At 40.2% G+C, this 16,975-nt stretch overlaps 1 protein-coding gene across 1 annotated transcript in view; it reads left to right on the top strand.

The window, feature by feature from the left end:
• The first annotated feature begins 484 nt into the window (after positions 1-484).
• The window catches only part of LOC121314543 (exocyst complex component 3-like), a 42,699-nt gene continuing 26,208 nt past the window's right edge, over positions 485-16,975 (top strand). The window contains exons 1-3 of the mRNA XM_041247933.1: positions 485-637; positions 9,877-10,034; positions 14,870-15,089. Of these exons, the coding sequence (XP_041103867.1) occupies positions 9,891-10,034; positions 14,870-15,089 (364 nt within the window). The 5' untranslated portion in view covers positions 485-637; positions 9,877-9,890. The remainder of the gene's footprint in view (positions 638-9,876; positions 10,035-14,869; positions 15,090-16,975) is intronic.

Raw genomic sequence — 16,975 nt, forward strand, 5'->3', positions numbered from 1 at the left:
AACAGTAAACAATATTAGCTACCGTGAAAGCAGATGGGGTCAATTGCAGCGTACCAAATTTAGTCCACGTGATGTGTCTAACCAGCGGATTAAGGTTTAGTTCACTTGATTGGACTAAAGCTAGTGCACCTGCAAATACTCATTTTGTGTGTGTGTGTGTGTGTCTATATATATATATATATATATATATATATATATATATATATATATATATAATATATATATAAAATGTACGGTAGCTAATTTGTACACACAAATAGAAAATGTACTATAAAAATACTTTTTGTATAACTGTACTGAAAGAACGATGTTAATTTCTGTATGAAAATAAAACAATAAAATCGTTTATTAAAAAACAAAAAATACAATTTCTAGAAAGCAAAGCTTTATTTAATTTTGCGGAGCCAGATGCTGGATGTTGTAGTTTATCTCCTTTTAACGCGATTGACAATATGCTCTCGGAAAACTACAATTCCTAGAATGCAATTTTAAATACACAGGAAGTTATTCTTGTCAACAGTTGGGCGGTGTACAAGCCTTACAGACAAGGAAGATTGTAGTTTAATTAACAGAATGGGATTAATACCTAGATGTAAACTATTCTTAGTCGTGTAAAAACCCACCGGGAATACTACAGGTAGGAACATATTTCCTATAGTATTATTTTGTTAACATACCTGCAGAAAACCCTTTAGCAGATCATGGGGCCTATGAGTGTGACAGTTGAGTTTTATTCAGTTTTAAAATGTCAGTTACATTATTGTTTTCACATAAACATGTGATATGGACAAATACTATGCATGGTTATACAGGTAGTAGTGATATATTGTGTGCTGTTTCTTAACGATTTAGTAAAGTAAATGGGGTAAAAAAAAAAAAAAAAAAAAAAAAAAAAAAGAATTAAAAGATCTTTTTTTTCAAAACAGTCTTAAATCAGGGGACTATAATGCCCGAAGCTGCAGGGGGATTTCATTTTCCACAGTGGCTGAGTGCATATATTTAATATATGAATCAGTCAAGAAAATAAGTGAGGCAAGGTTAGATAGTAAATATGACGTTATATATTTTGTTTAAATATAGATGATACAGTATAAGTTTTTAAATAAATACATAAATAACAGAATGGTTTTAAAGTTCATACCGTGTATAGTTAGCAAAGTTTTTCGTCACCGTCTGGTTTGCAGACTGCTGTATAAACCAGTTTATATCCCGCACGTCATGTTTGTATACATTTGAATTTCAGAAAGTCAAAACACAGTGACGTTTTAATCACCATTTTAGTGTTTGGAGCATGTTTCTTTTGTAGTATTTTCTGTAATTAATTTTCTGTTGACTCACAAAATCAGTTTTCAGCCATTTTCTCCTGTGAAGAATGCACGGGAGAAAGGGAGGTATGGGACAGACCCGGTTTTTGGCATGGAACCGCATAACAGTATCGCATTTTGATTGGTCCATGTCTGTCACATGAATATGTCGTCACACGAGTGGAAAAGCTTGTAGGCATTTTTAACATTACCATCAGAGAGAGAAGGAGGGCTAGAGATCTGTTTTCCACAACCTTTCAATTAAAATATAATGTGTTATTTTGCTGTACTAAATATAGACTGCCCGTTTTCATTTACGTCCCAAATTCTGGGCCGCTATAATTTTCAGATAACGCCCCAAATTGTGGGCCGCTCTGATAATGTCCCAAATAATGGGCACGACCCCTGGAGCAAGGAACTAGGGAACACTCTCTTCATGTGCACATGACTCTCAGCAAAAGAAAATCACCGGCCACGGTTCATACACCACCCCGACGCCAGATGGCGGGCATTGCCCCAAAGGTGTTTTATAATGGGATTTCCCATAGATATTTTTCAGGGTGCTATATCTCGGGTTTCAGGAGTCCCTGAGACTTGAAAATCGGCGACGTGTCCCCAGCTGGAAAGGACCCCAATTTAGACTTTTTTTGCCAACCTGGAAATCAAAAGCTATTGGAAATCCAACCTTGATAGGCCATCATGCTGAAAATGTGAACATTTGTTGAAAATGTAGCATTTGAAAATGGATGGCTCCCTGTGAAAGAGTTCTAGGCCCCGGAGTCTTTAAGATATGACCCCGAGAAGGGTTGTTTTTGGACATTTTTGATAGGGCGTATCTCGGGTTCTGTGGAGGTTAGGAACTTGTTTTTTTTTTTTTTGCGGCGGGGCCCCACAGGGTCGCCCACACAAGGAGTCACTGTTTTCATGGTTTTAGGTGACAGGACGGCTCTGCAAATTTTTTTTTCGTCACAACTCGAGTTTTTGGGTGAACCACTGCGTCGTTTTAGGAGGTGGTTTGGGGAGCTTCTCTGAGTCTATATCACTTTCAGTGGTGGTTCTACCTGCTCGGGTTCAAGAGATATGCATGAAAATGTGTTTTTCAACCCTGCCATAGTCATGAATGAGGCTGAACACCCTGATTGCTAGAAATTCATGGCATGTTACATTCAGGCTGGTCCCCTGAGTCTAGAACCCTTTGAACGGTGGGTGTAAGTGCCCTGAGTCGAGAGATATGACTGAATGTGTTTGTTAACATTGCCATGAATGGGGCTGAACTCCCTGAAATTTTTTTTGCAAAGAATTGCTACAAAACTGGTATGTTACATTCAGTCTGGTCCCCTGAGTCTAGAACCATTTGAGTGGTGGTCCTAAGTGCTTCTGTTCCAGAAATATGTACTAAAAGTGATGGCTAGGTGTGTGTGTGCAGGGGTTACTTAGTGGTGTGTGCGTGCAGGGCTTGCATGGTGGTGTGAGTGCGTTGGTTGCATGGTGGTGTGAGCGTGCAGGGGTTGCATGGTGGTGTGAGTGCGTTGGTTGCATGGTGGTGTGAGCGTGCAGGGGTTGCATGGTGTGTGTGCTTAAACTCGGCTGTCAGCTGAGTCTCAAAAACTGGGCTGAATTCGAAAATTATCTAAAAACCAAAGCAGCCCAGAAAAAAGTACACCACTACAGAAAAAAAAAACAAAAACCAAAAAACTATTCTTACTTTTGTGCATAACATGATAAATCATATAAAGTAATAAGCCATAGTTTGTTATATTAGTACAGCAGAATACCATGTTATATTTTAATTGAAAGGTTGTGGAAATAACGTTATCTAAAAACCAAAGCAGTCCAGAATTTGGGACGTAAATGAACAGGGGCAGAATAAATTTAAAACTGTGATTACATTAGAGGTAAACTAATGTATCCCATAACAAAACTGCAATAGTGTATATATTTGATATTAAAATACATTGCGCAGATCATTATCGATATATACGACAGAAAAAAAAAAAGTATTTACATTTGTGTATAACATGATAATTCATATAAAGTAATAACACATAGTTTGTTATATTAGTACAGCAAAATACCACGTTATATTTTAATTGAAAGGTTATGGAAAGTAGATCTCTCGTTCATCGCAATGTTAAAAATGCCTGCAAGCTTTTCCACTCGTGTGACGACATATTCAGTTGACAGACATTGACCAATCAAAACGCGAGACTGTTATGCGGTTCCATCCCAAAAACCAGGCCTGTGCCATACCTCGAGAAAGACGTGCCTTTGAAAAGGGGCAGGACTGACATTGATGTGAACCAATCACATGACAGACCGAGACTGTTGTGTTAGAATGGTAGGGCGTTAGAACGTTTTGCCGCCCTTGTATTAAGAAAAAAATCGATCCCCATATGTGTAACAAGTCAGTGCACTTACCCGTCACACGCAATTTCTGACTCCGCCACCAGTTTTCTGATACAAAGCCCATCTCTTCAAATGTTACAGTGTATTTCTTTATCTGTCACAGCCTGCTTTTTTATTTTTAAAAATCGCATGCCAAATCAGTCTTTATTGAGCAGTTAGTTACACAGCACTTCCTCCAGTTTCCCCTGACGAAGCAGGTTCTGTTTTCCGAAAACTGACTTTCTGAATATTCCGATACATTTTCCGAAAACTGTGTTTATATGACTCTTGATATCGGAATTCTTATGTTCATGTAAATGACTGTCTGACTTGTAATAAAAAAATTACGTCAGAAACTCCAAACAAATGAATTCTTATCATCTAACTGACACATGCAGTTTACTTCAGCTTCTTTTTCCACCTCCTTAAGGACTTGCCCTACATATTGCAGTTCATCATACATCACAATAACAAATCGAAAACCCTTCAACTGGTAAACTGCTTGCTCACGTCAGCCACCAGTTGGCATTATAGGTGTATATGTGTTGTCAGAGTCTGTATCATATAGAGAAAAACATGAAAGTGACCTTGATTGCTTTTTGGTAAGGTACGCTGCTCTTGCTGCAGGATCTTGCTTAGTACAGGCTCTGTATTGAGCTACCTTTTCCCTGCTTGACAAGGGCATCTGAAAATTTGGGGGGAAAAAAAGAAAATTGTATATAAATCTGTAATGTCAAACTTGGCTATTCATAAAAAAAAGTAATGTCTGTTGGCTCTTCATAATAAGTAATCAATAAATCTGTTAAATTAAAGAGATCATGCTTGACGTCCTGTGGTGTAACCACCTGGACACTTTGGTGTAACCTATAAGTCTGGTTACACCAAATTACATTTAGTAGTTACACTTTTTTCCATTTTCCATCTAATGCTACTGTAACAGGCCATTATTAGCCACCTATGCAAAACAATGATCTTGAACATATTCTGCAACTAGGGCCCTGGGAGAATCTCAATTTCACGAGCTACACTGAAGTCGTGAAATTAGCACAATACCACAATTTTTACAATATTTTTAAATAAAAATAATTTAATAATTCGTATTTCATAAAAAAAAAAAAAAAGTCACATTAGCGAAACTGTACAGCTGTGCTGTGTGTCTGTGTGTAGTATTCGCCATGCACACTGTGCTGTGCAGTGATTATGTCAGGTGCCTGTATGCAATCTAAGCAGGAAATTTAAATAGTACACACTGTAAAATGGATGTCTCTAAAAGGGCTAAAAATGAGCCTGCAGCAGACCACGTAAAGCAATATCCAGCAGGAGTTTTACACACCGATGGAGGTGACGTCTTCTGTACGACCTGCAATGTTACTGTAGATCACTACCAAAACTCGTCTGTTGACAGCAAGTATTCACCGAAAGAGAAAGGCGAGAATCGAAAACAGTACTGTGACTGCATTACTTGCAAAGAAACAAAAAATGGTGACTTCCATATTCCAAAAGTCCACTTATTAAATTTTGACCTAACTGAGGAGTTATGGAAATTCTTCAGACAGAGTGTAGCAAATGGTGCAGTGATTCCTTCAACAGCCCATCTGTGATGTGAATACTTACCTAAAGTTGCAGAGAATCACAAGCAGGAGATTATGGAATTGGTAAAACAGTCTGGTTGCTTTTCAGTGTCACACTGACGAGTCAAGTCATGCACAAGATCAGCATGGGTTACACATTGTATTTGTTTTGCAAGACATGCACCTGATATACTAGAACTGAAAGCTGTCCTGCAGGTACACTTCACCTACAGGCTGTTAATTACAACACTGTTTCACAAGCTATTGTAACATGATTGAGTAATTTTTATGTCAGTGCATTATCTGTCTATTTGCTGTTTAAAAAAAAAATAAAATCTGTACATATAATTTACAACCTATTTCTGTGCACGTTCCGAGATATACTGCTGTGAATTTTAACGAAAATTTCTGCGCTTTTCGCAGGGCCTTATCTATAACAATCACATTTCTGGCGAGATATTGATTTTCTAAATATTTCTTTGTTATTGCCTTATTCTAGGAGTTACAATGAATGAATCAATCAGTCAGTATTTTATATAACACCTTTCATAGTGGACCACCATCACAAAGCGCTTTATAAGGTGCAGTAACAACATGACGTGGTGATTTACATGTCTTGTAAGGAGTTATGAATGCAGTGTGTCTTTTTCGTGGCTTAGTGCTGGGAGGTGCACAGTACAAAGAATGGCAACAATAATGCATTATGACAATGACTTATTTTCTCGCAGTACGAGATTAGACAGAATTAAAGTGAACAGAACGGGCCAGCTGACACTGAGCAAATTTGTGAATGGGTTGTAGACGAGATGTGCTGGTGCTGAGGGACAATGGAGGCAATGATGGGCGGGCTTACAGGCAACTTTTGCCGCAAGTTTTTTTTTTAGCTGGGAGGCTGTCACAAAGACGGTCGGAGTGGGTGGAGTCAGACCAGAGCCAGGAAATAAACGACAGAGAGGTGGAGTTTGGTGGAGCTGAGCGAATGGTCTCGCTCAGCATTTAATAAATAAACAGAACAGAAAATAAACGGTGGTAACAAACAAAAAAACAAGGACACGCCAAAATAAACAGACAAACAAAACGGACTAACAAAACACAGTGAGCAGATATTTTACTTATATTATTTATGATCACAATGATTACCTCCGTCTCCTATCCCATTCTCCACACACCGAACAGACAGCCCAGAGTGGGTAAAAACATGATGCTTTTATGCAGCTGTACCTAGACTCGATTGTTAATCAGTCATTCAGTTTTAGTCTCGGTACAACTGCACGTGAATTAATAAAGTGCAATTCCCCGTGCTCACATATCATTACTTTTTACTTGCATGTGAAGTGCTGTGCAATCCTCATGCCTAAATACAAATATACATTTTAAACACTTGTGTTACACAGACCCGTTTATATCCCGTGTACCAGTGACTATACACCAACATTTAACACACCACACGCAACAAATACAGAATATACACACAGAGGCGGGTACTTTGTCACCCCCCCCCCCCCTTGTGCAAAGCACACATGGCCTCAATGGCCACCTCCCCCCTTAAAAGCCCAAAAGTCGAGCACAAAGTCCTGGGCCAGGACCGGAGGCTTCAAGGGGCCCACAGGTCGTAAGGCTGTCAGCAGTAATGCTGACAGCGGGGTGGCATACTCCTGCCACTCTTCTGCTGCTGGTGGCAATGCAGGCAGCTTCCCAGCTGACAGCAGAAATGCCGTCAGCAGAGACATTAATAGTCCCCAGTCTGGCTCCTCCAGCCGGGGTAGTCCTGGCAGCGGAAAGGCTGCTTGGAGGGTGGTCTCCTGACCTCCACCACGATCTCCGGCAGCGAAACTGCTGCTGGGGTTGGTGGTCTCCAGACCTCCTCCCCCTTCTTCGTGGCCGGTAGCTCCCCTTGGTGGGGTTCCGGCCACAGTATTTCCTGCTGCGATGCAGAGCAACAGGCACGGAGCGGCTAGCAACCACAGGCGATGCGGAGCGGCTGGCAACCTCAGGCAAAGCAGTTCCAGCGACCGGCAACCCCAGGCGATGTGGGGCGGCTGGCAACCCCGGGTGGTGCCAGGCAGGCATCCTTGGGCGAAGTGTGGCAGGCATCCTTGGGCAATGCCAGGGAGGCATCCTTGGGCGAAGCATGGCAGGCATCCTTGGGAGAAGCGAGGCAGGGAGTGAGGACAAGCTGGGGTGCGGGTGTTGGCCCTCTTCTCGGCCACTGCGGCCGGGTGGTTCTTCCCCGTGCTTCCCTCAGCAGCCTATGTAAGGGCTGCTGAGGACCGCCAGCATCTAGTCCTGGTCCTTTTGGTGAAGGGAGAGGCAGCTCCTGCTCCTCTCCCCCTGATGATGATGGAGGCAGAGGCAGCTCCAGCTCCTCTCCTCGTGATGGTGGGGGAAGTGATACCAGCAGGCATTCATCCTCTGCTGGTGGGGGAAGTGATACCAGCAGGCATTCATCCTCTGCTGGTGGGGGAAGTGATACCAGCAGGCATTCATCCTCTGCTGGTAGGGGAAGTGATACCAGCAGGCATTCACCCTCTGCTGGTGGGGGAAGTGATACCAGCAGGCATTCACCCTCTGCTGGTGGGGAAAGTGATACCAGCAGGCATTCACCCTCTGCTGGTGGACAGGGACCCAGCAGGCATTCATCCTCTGCTGGTGGACAGGGACCCAGCAGGCATTCACCTTCTGCTGGTGGAGGAGACAGAGGCAGCTCCTGCTGCTCTGCTCCTGGCGGTGGAGGTGGCAGAGGCAGCTCGTGCTGCTCTGCTTCTGCCGGTGGAGGGGGCGGGGGCAGAGGCAACTCCTGCTGCTCTGCTCCTGCCAGTTGACGTGGGAGCGGCGTGTTGTCTCCTTGCGACGGAGGTGGGAGCGGCGAGTAGTCTACCCTTGTTTCAGGGGACTGGTGTGGCTCTCCCTCTCTTGCAGGGGACTGATGCGGCTCTCCCTTTGGCTCTGGAGGCAAAACCAGCAGGCATTCTTCCTCTGCTGGTGGGTATGGGAGAGGTGGACGCTCTGCCTTCCTTTTCCCCTTCTCTGCCTCCTCCTCACCTTCCTCTCCTGGGCCAGTTCCTCCTCTCCATACTGCGTAGGGCATATGGCTAACGTGTGCCCATAAGCCCCACAGCCAGGGCATAACTCTGCTGCAAGGTTCTTTAAAAAAAACTCCCAGCTGCTGGTGGGGGAAGACTGAAGCGACCCCTGCTCCTCCCTCTCCTGATGGACAGGGCAGCAGGCCACGTAGTGCTCACCTCAGCAGTTGGAGCATAGTTGGGGTAGCTGTCTGAGGGGGTACCAGGGGCAGTTGGTCCTAGAATGCCCAGGCTCAGCGCAGGAGTAACACCCAGGCTGCTGTTCCTCCGGCTGGTTTTGTGGCTGCTGCCTTTTGCCATTCTTTCCCATTTTATTTATTTATTTATTTTTTGTAATTAATTATTATTATTATTATTATTATTTTTCAGAAATTGCTCTGGTCTGACGCTTGGAGGCGCTGTTGTCCCGGTTCTGACACCACGTGTCACAAAGACGGCCGGAGTGGGTGGAGTCAGACCAGAGCCAGGAAATAAACGACAGAGAGGTGGAGTTTGGTGGAGCTGAGCGAATGGTCTCGCTCAGCATTTAATAAATAAACAGAACAGAAAATAAACGGTGGTAACAAACAAAAAAACAAGGACACGGCACATTCGCCAAAATAAACAGACAAACAAAACGAACTATCAAAACACAGTGAGCAGATATTTTACTTATATTATTTATGATCACAATGATTACCTCCGTCTCCTATCCCATTCTCCACACACCGAACATACAACCCAGAGTGGGTGAAAACATGCTGCTTTTATGCAGCTGTACCAAGACTTAATTGCTAATCAATCATTCAGTTGCAGTCTCGGTACAACTGCACGTGAATTAATAAACTGCAATTCCCCGTGCTCACATATTACTTTTTACTTGCACGTGAAGATGCTGTGCAATCCTCGTGCCTAAATACAAATATACATTTTAAACACTTGTGTTACACAGACCCGTTTATATCCCGTGTACCAATGACTATACACCAACACTTAACACACCACATGCAACATATACAGAAAATACACACAGGGGCGGGCACTTTGTCACAGAGGCGTTACGGTAAGCAGCTTGGGCACAGCATCAATTGCCGCCGTGCCGTCGGTTATTTCACACCCTGAAATACAGTATACAAAATCTGTGAAGTTCCTTGATAATAGTTTTTATTTCATAAAATAAGAACCTCCTCATTTAAGTTAACACACTTTAAAAAAAACATTACAAATTTTAATGTATAATTGATAGTAGTTTTTTCCTAATCCGAGTAAAATGGTCTTGCTGGGGAAAGGTTTCTCTAAATTGTAATTTTAGAATAAAATGTGCAACTATATCCCAGTCTCAGTTTTTTGCAAGTTGCTATTGACTATCAGTGTGTGTTCAAGGAGAATGTGTTGTAGTGCTGGGGCATTCTATGAAATAGTGTTCAAGAGTTTACACCAAGATTCAAATATAAAACATGTTACGGCCCTACAACTAAGTAGTAGTAAAACATACTATATATGGGAAACTGTGTTTTTTTGTACTAATACTGATGCGTCTCTCTCTGTGTTAAGGGTCAGCAATTGAAATGGAGGAGACGGACAGGGAGGCTGTTGCAACAGCTGTACAGAGAGTTGCTGGGATGCTGCAAAGACCAGACCAGTTAGACAAAGTGGAACAGTATCGCAGGAGGGAGGCTCGCAAAAAGGCCTCAGTAGAGGCTAGACTCAAGGTATGTAATCCACTGACTGACACAGTGCTTAATCTCATAGGTGAGTTTATGGCATGCAGAGCTCAGCAGTATTCCATGTTGCTTTTTTGGGTCTTTGTCAAGAAACAGTGCTGTGTTACTCAGCAGCTAATTCTTTATTTACGTTTTTTTTTTTTTTTTTTTTTTTTTTGGTTGGTGGATGTTTACCTTGCAGACAACCTTCTCCTCATGGCCTGGAGAATTCAATTTCAAAGCATATGTAGGCTGAGTTAACCCAGGCTTTCTCATCCATGATTTTCCATTCAGTGACATATGTGCTAAATATTTTAACCATTTTTTTTTTTGTATAGAAATTATATAGTCTTAAATACAAAAAAATGAATTGACCTGTTGTAGTCGTAACTGTTGCATCTGATGCCATTTTAATCAGTATAATCCTGAATGTAAGAATTTACAACAACATCTGTTGATTTGTTAAAAAAAAAAAAATTTTTTTTTTTTTTTATTATTATTAAAATAATAAATAAATAAATTATACAATATTGAACTTTAAGTAAGGCCAGCCGGTTACAGATGACCAACAGGACACATGAAATATATTTAGTGCCCCAGACTGGATGGTTTGGCAATTCATTGCAGGGTCAGTCGGAAGTCAGCCATCCAGAAACGGGGCAGAGACACAATACCAGAAATCATCGTCCTAATACGGTAGGCGATGTGTCAGTAATGGATTGGAGGATAGGTGACTGCACTCGCTACCAAATGGGGGCGTGACTGAAGGTATATCGAGGGATGTAGCAAAGCAATCTGTTCCCTTGTTGTGGTTGAGAAAAGACCTGTAAAGGACGGAACGAGAAAAAGTAACTGAGTGTTTTGTATTGTATCTGTCTATTTATTAATCTGGGAGCTGTCGCTAATCAGACGGCATCAACCCTGGACTATACTGCACTGCTGTTTCACTGTTGCTGTATAATTCACCACTTGCACTAGGAGCACTTAGTGTTGGACAGTATGAGGTGAACTCGTAACCTGTACACACGGAATAGCACATGTTTCACTGTTGCTGTATAATTCACCACTTGCACTAGGAGCACTTAGTGTTGGACAGTACCTTAGCACACGGAATACGACACACAGAATATGAGGTAGTCAGGCTCTTCACACTGTAGCAGCCCTGGAGAAACAGATATAGGCAGCTGGCTCTAGTTTAATAATAATTGTCAAAACAATCAAACAATTGCCAATTAATAATTAAACAATTAACACAAATTAAACACTTTAGGATGTCAGGGAGGCTTTTAATCCTGTCCCTGCCACAAAATACACATATTTACATTTACACTAGTAACGTTCTCCATTCCCGCATTCAGGGGTTTCTCACAGGCGGAGGTGGGACGTGAACACTTATGTCTTCATATTTGATTGTGTCACCTACCAACCCTGACCCATACCCCCGTGTCTGCTACACTCTCCCCTGCCAGCCTCAAGTCCACCCTCGGACTTGCTCACTAGGCTACAGGCTTCTGAGTGCATTAAGGGGGTGCCTGCGTTCACTTCTGACGCCAATGTAACAGTCTTGGTTCCCGCGGCTGAGAGAACACCCCTTGGGAAGAAAGCAATGTGTTGTTATAGACAGAGTTAGCCACCAGACACAATGTGAATGAATCAATCAGTAAATACATACATACATATGTATTACTTGTCATGACGCACGTGCATCAACATATGAAATGAACTGAATAAGTAAAAGCAAAACAGTAGGCAAGTTTAAACTATTATAATAAAGTAACAGACAAACTAACGTTAATAAAACTAAAGCAAAACAATACGGTCGAAAAGCTTAAATCGCTATGTACTGTGAAATTATCTGTCAGTTGTGTTTCGGTCTACCAACGGGTGTTACTTAGAGTTAATTTAACGTTAATAAACTGCCAAGCTAAATTAACACAGCATCCCTACACATGTTACACACTGCAGCAGTAACATACAAGACATGCACACTGTTTAACAGAAAGGTGAAGCAACTCACCAGAACGGGAAACACCAAATTGCTCAGTGACTTGTGTCTGATTCAAGTTTTTTCCAAGAGCTTTTTTTCCAACTTTTTGTAGCAAGAGAAACAGCGGCACATTTTGCCATTTGTTTACATTTCATTTTGTAGCACGCGTGGAAATCAGAATGCAAAATAATTAGATGATTATGAGGGCGGTTCTGGAAAGATTTTAAGACACTCAATGACAAGCCGCTTTTTTACAAAACAGTACTGTATCCATTGTCAATGAATCGCTATCAGTGCCAAGGTGTTCTTTTAAGCGAAGTTCCTGTTTCTTTAGCTGTTGCATTTACAGTGGGAAAAATCTCTTTCATCACAAGGGTGTTCCTTTAGGCAAAGTGTTTTCTTAGGTGTTTCTATACGCGGAGACTACGGTATCTCAATCCTAAAATTCTAGGTGATGGAAAATGCATTTGGGCGCATCATTTATTGTACAGGATACACTTTTGTCCACCCCTATCAAACTTTTTTTTTTTTTTTTTTTTTATATGCATGAGTTTTAGCGCATAAAAAGTTTGATGGAAACATAGCTAATGTCACTTGTTTTTACCTTCATATCTTGACTGAGCCTGATTCTGTTTTGCATAATTTTTATTTCAAACAGACATGTTAAGTTTACGTGAGTTGCTAATCGCTTATCCCAATTGCATTTCGTTGAAAAACATCAAGAAAGATTCCTTTAGAGGATTACAAAAAAGAAAGCAGCGAAAATTAAAAACAAACAGGACAACCTGAATGTGATTTATTAAACATAGCGCAGACCCTGGACACAGCGAAAACAAACCACAACGTAGATCTAAAAGAAAGGGGCCCCAAAAACGGAAAGCATAACCAAAACTAAGCTTGTTTCAATATATGGAGGTTTACGGTAAATTTGCACGGTAATTCTCCAGTTTACCATGTTTGTACTCGTCTGTACCCTAAACATACTTCCCTGTGCTTTCAGCGCTTTAATTTAAGAATATCGCAGAAAACGTTTGTTTGAGTCTGTGTCTATTTTAGCTGTGTAAAGGAAACAAGTACAGTACATACAGTAGGCCTTGCAAGTAATTACGTTTTGTTGTATTTCAGCTGTGTATGCTCTACATCATTAATTACTGAGAAGAAAAGATTTCAGGTTGTTTTTAATTAAAGAACTCTGCAATAATTTGTTTGCGTATTTCCCTTCCATTTCCAATAAAGAACCCTAAAATATTTAAAATAAACCAAAACAAAATGTATTTTTTGCCATTGTTATTTAATATAGACTATTAATAAATACATTTTGTGTGGTATATTTTATATTTTAAGTTGCTTTATTTTAAAGTAACTAAAAGCCCGGAAATGTTTAAACAGGAAGTTTCAAATACGAACAGCTAGTTGAATCATGTGTAAAATAACAGAGCAACAAACAAAGTAATAAATCAGGAAAAAAATTATAGTACATCAATGGTAAGCACGAAACTTCGATATTGTAATGAGATTCATACATTTGCATACGAAAGTAGTTTGAAACGAACAGTCGTAACTAAACTAGCGCAGTAGGGATGAAACTAAGTTACGGGAGTGAAAATTACTTGATACATCGCGGGTAGGTCTACGAAATCACAAAAAACGCTGAAAAATCAAATACGAAAGGAAAATCAATGATACATAGAGGCCAATATGTATAACCCTAGGTAATACTGTGGGCTAATGCGCTATACTTTATTTTGTTTGCAAAAAAATGTATTTTTGTTACATTTAAAACTGTATTGTGGAAATAGGTTTTCATTTAGTATTTTTCCCCATGTATTTGCTTTAAAATATCTAACTGAGAAGTTAGCTGTTGAAATTAGCAAATTATGGCAATTTAAAACAACTACTGTCTCAAAAATAGCTGCATTGTTAGCCTGTTGCTTTTCCCACTGTCTAGTTCACATCAATTTTATTGCATCCCCCTTCATCACCTCCCTTTACTGAGGTCTGAAACTAAACTGATTGAGTACTGGATATTTGTATTCCCTCTGGCTAACTGAGAGTAGAAGATTTCAGTTCATACAAACTACAGACTGACAGACTCCAAAGGGTATTACAGCTGTAGTATCATACTGAATAAAGGAAGGTTGATGACGGATCGCTAGTTATGTTTAGATTTTATTAAATAATTGAATAATGTGTTTATAAAAAAAAAAAAAAAAAAAAAAAAAAGATTTCATGAAACACAAATTCAAGTTTGATACGAATTTATTTTATTTGCACTTCTGGAATTTGGTGCCCTGTATACTCAACACTTTCAACAACTATGAACTTGTGTTGTTAATTACAAATATTTTATTGAAGTAGTGCAGGGGTAGGCAGCTTTGGTTCTCTTACTGGAATGGACTGGAAGAGCCGAGGCTGCCTGACGTTGAGCTAGTGTAGTTTTCCTAAAACAATGTTTGATGTTATAGGGTTCTTCCTGTAACATTTTTGATATAGGAAGAAACCAGTTGTTTACATGAAGAACTGTTTCAACCTGTAACAAATCTACTTTTGTAATACAATGTTTTTTTTATTTTCTTTTAAATTGGGGGGATGACGACTTATTTCTGTTGGAAGTCAGCCTTATTGAAAACAGACTGCCATATTGTCTGGAAGCAATTGTTTGCTCGAATGTTCTTTGTTTAAGTACCACCTGTTTTAGCCTCAGGAAATAAAAAGGGGTTCCTTCAAGTGGACATGAAAATGGAAATTGAACGCAAAATTGTATTTATTGTAATCATAGCAGGGTCCAGCTTTTTTTTTTTATAACCCTATCTTCACTTTGAAAAGATAAGTATTAATATGTTCAATTACTTTTCAGGCAGCTATTCAATCTCAGCTTGACGGGGTACGAACTGGTCTAAGTCAACTCCATAATGCATTGGGGGATGTGAAGGACATCCAACGGTCCCTGGGAGACGTTAGCAAGGACTGGAGACAGAGCATCAACACCATAGAGAACTTAAAGGATGTGAAGGATGCCGTCGTGCAGCACAGTCAACTGGCTGCAGCTGTGGAGAACCTCAAAAACATTTTCTCAGGTAATTCAGCATTGCAAAATCTGCTCGACTGCCACCATGCTAGACAGTATTTAGCACAAGGAAACAACTCTTTCCCTAAGCACTGATTTATTATTATTATTATTATTATTATTATTATTATTATTATTATTATTATTATTAGTAGTAGTAGTGAGTCATCATCATCATATATCATCATCATCTATTAGTATTATTATTAGTATTATTATTATTCTGATAGCTGTTTGTTGTACTAAAACCTAATTCACAGCAAATACTCTTGTTGTTAACTGCTTCAATTAGTTTTTATATACTTGTACATGCAATTATCAGGTATATTTCGGAATGGGGATGTGTGGTTTTGTCTATTCATAGCTAGATTTGATCCTTTTTCGATATTTTTCAGGGGCTCACAAAATACTGTATCAAAGCACTTACCTTTTAGAGCATATATCTGACTAGCGTTATATATTAGAGCACTATGAAACATGTTAATTGTGCAACATGTTTCGCAATTTTCAGTTTGAGTTGTTTCTGACCATCTGAGCTGACAACATGGTGTGATCGAGTGTGGGATAGATACTGGTATTCAAAGTCACCAGTAAAAAAGCATCAGCTATGCTTGACTCCCATTCATTTGCTGTGATTTTCCTCATCTTGCATATCTTCATCCCGGCCATGTTGGGTTAGCTGCTGGTCAAAAGCAAGAAATACATGATTGTATTTATAATAATGATTGTAAGTAGCACGATCCCTGTAACCTGTTGCACAATTAACAGTATTCATCATTTTTCAATTAAGAACTTGTTGCTTTCCTACAGCTTTCACTCTGTCTTCACGGTACTGTGTTGCTGATTTCCTCCCACTCTAATGCTACCTATACTCACATTTCACGTGACATTCTTATTGTAGTCAAGGAAAGCAACTGCTGCAGTACAGTACTTTTATGACAGCAACTGTCAACAACAGATATACAAAAACAAAAATACACAATTGACCTCAGTGCATTTTAAATATAGCCAAAGACAAAATGTAGCTTCTGGATGCTTTCAAAACAAGCCAGATTTAACTACATTACCCCGAATCATATGTCTCTCTCTCTCTCTCTCTCTCTCTCTCTCTCTCTCTCTCTCTCTCTCTCTCTCTCTCTCACCGAGTCAGGGAGTGAGACTGATGGTTATGTGTGGCTGACACACAAGATTGTTGGTAATGTAGTTGACCTCTGCTCTGCTTCTGCTAATTGCACATGTGTCAGTCAGTGCTAACAGATTGGTGGATTTACAGCCAAATTTGGCTTGTTTTGAAAGTATCTAGCGGGTACATCTAGCATGTTTTTATGTATTACTTTTGATTTTATGAGGTCATCACCAGCGCAGAGCTTAAATTGCCACAATGCCCTGTAAAGCATATGGGTTTTTTTTTTGGTTTTTTTCTGGAGATCAGCATTACACCTGCATTAAGCAAATCCAGCTGTCAACACTTTCTTTGTACAAAAATATTCTAACCCGAATCATATTCCAAAGCTGCACGTAGCGCCCGTGACGCAGTGGCTGTTCGTTTGTCCCATAGCGACTCTGTGCTTCGTGCGAAGCCGGCATCTCTGCTGCCCCTTCTCCGGGATCAATCGCCTTAAGCTGGCTACTGGTGCTCTCTCGTAGGCTGCTAGTTTCGGTTGAAGCATAAAATAAATAAAATGTTTTTTATTATAAAAAAATATATTTAAATAATCGGTAATTGATTGATTACAGTTTTATGTGAGAAGAAAGTGTTTTCTCTGTTGTATTTTCTGCCTTTTCCACATAAATACTCAATCTGCTTGCAGTTTTCCCCACAGTGTCTCAACCACATTAAGATCTGTTCACAGAATTAGTGTGAAGACTGTTAGGGCTCTAGCAGTAGGTTTTCTT

The sequence above is a fragment of the Polyodon spathula genome, chromosome 4 (genome assembly GCF_017654505.1).
Source record: "Polyodon spathula isolate WHYD16114869_AA chromosome 4, ASM1765450v1, whole genome shotgun sequence".
In the NCBI taxonomy this organism is placed as follows: Eukaryota; Metazoa; Chordata; class Actinopteri; order Acipenseriformes; family Polyodontidae; genus Polyodon; species Polyodon spathula.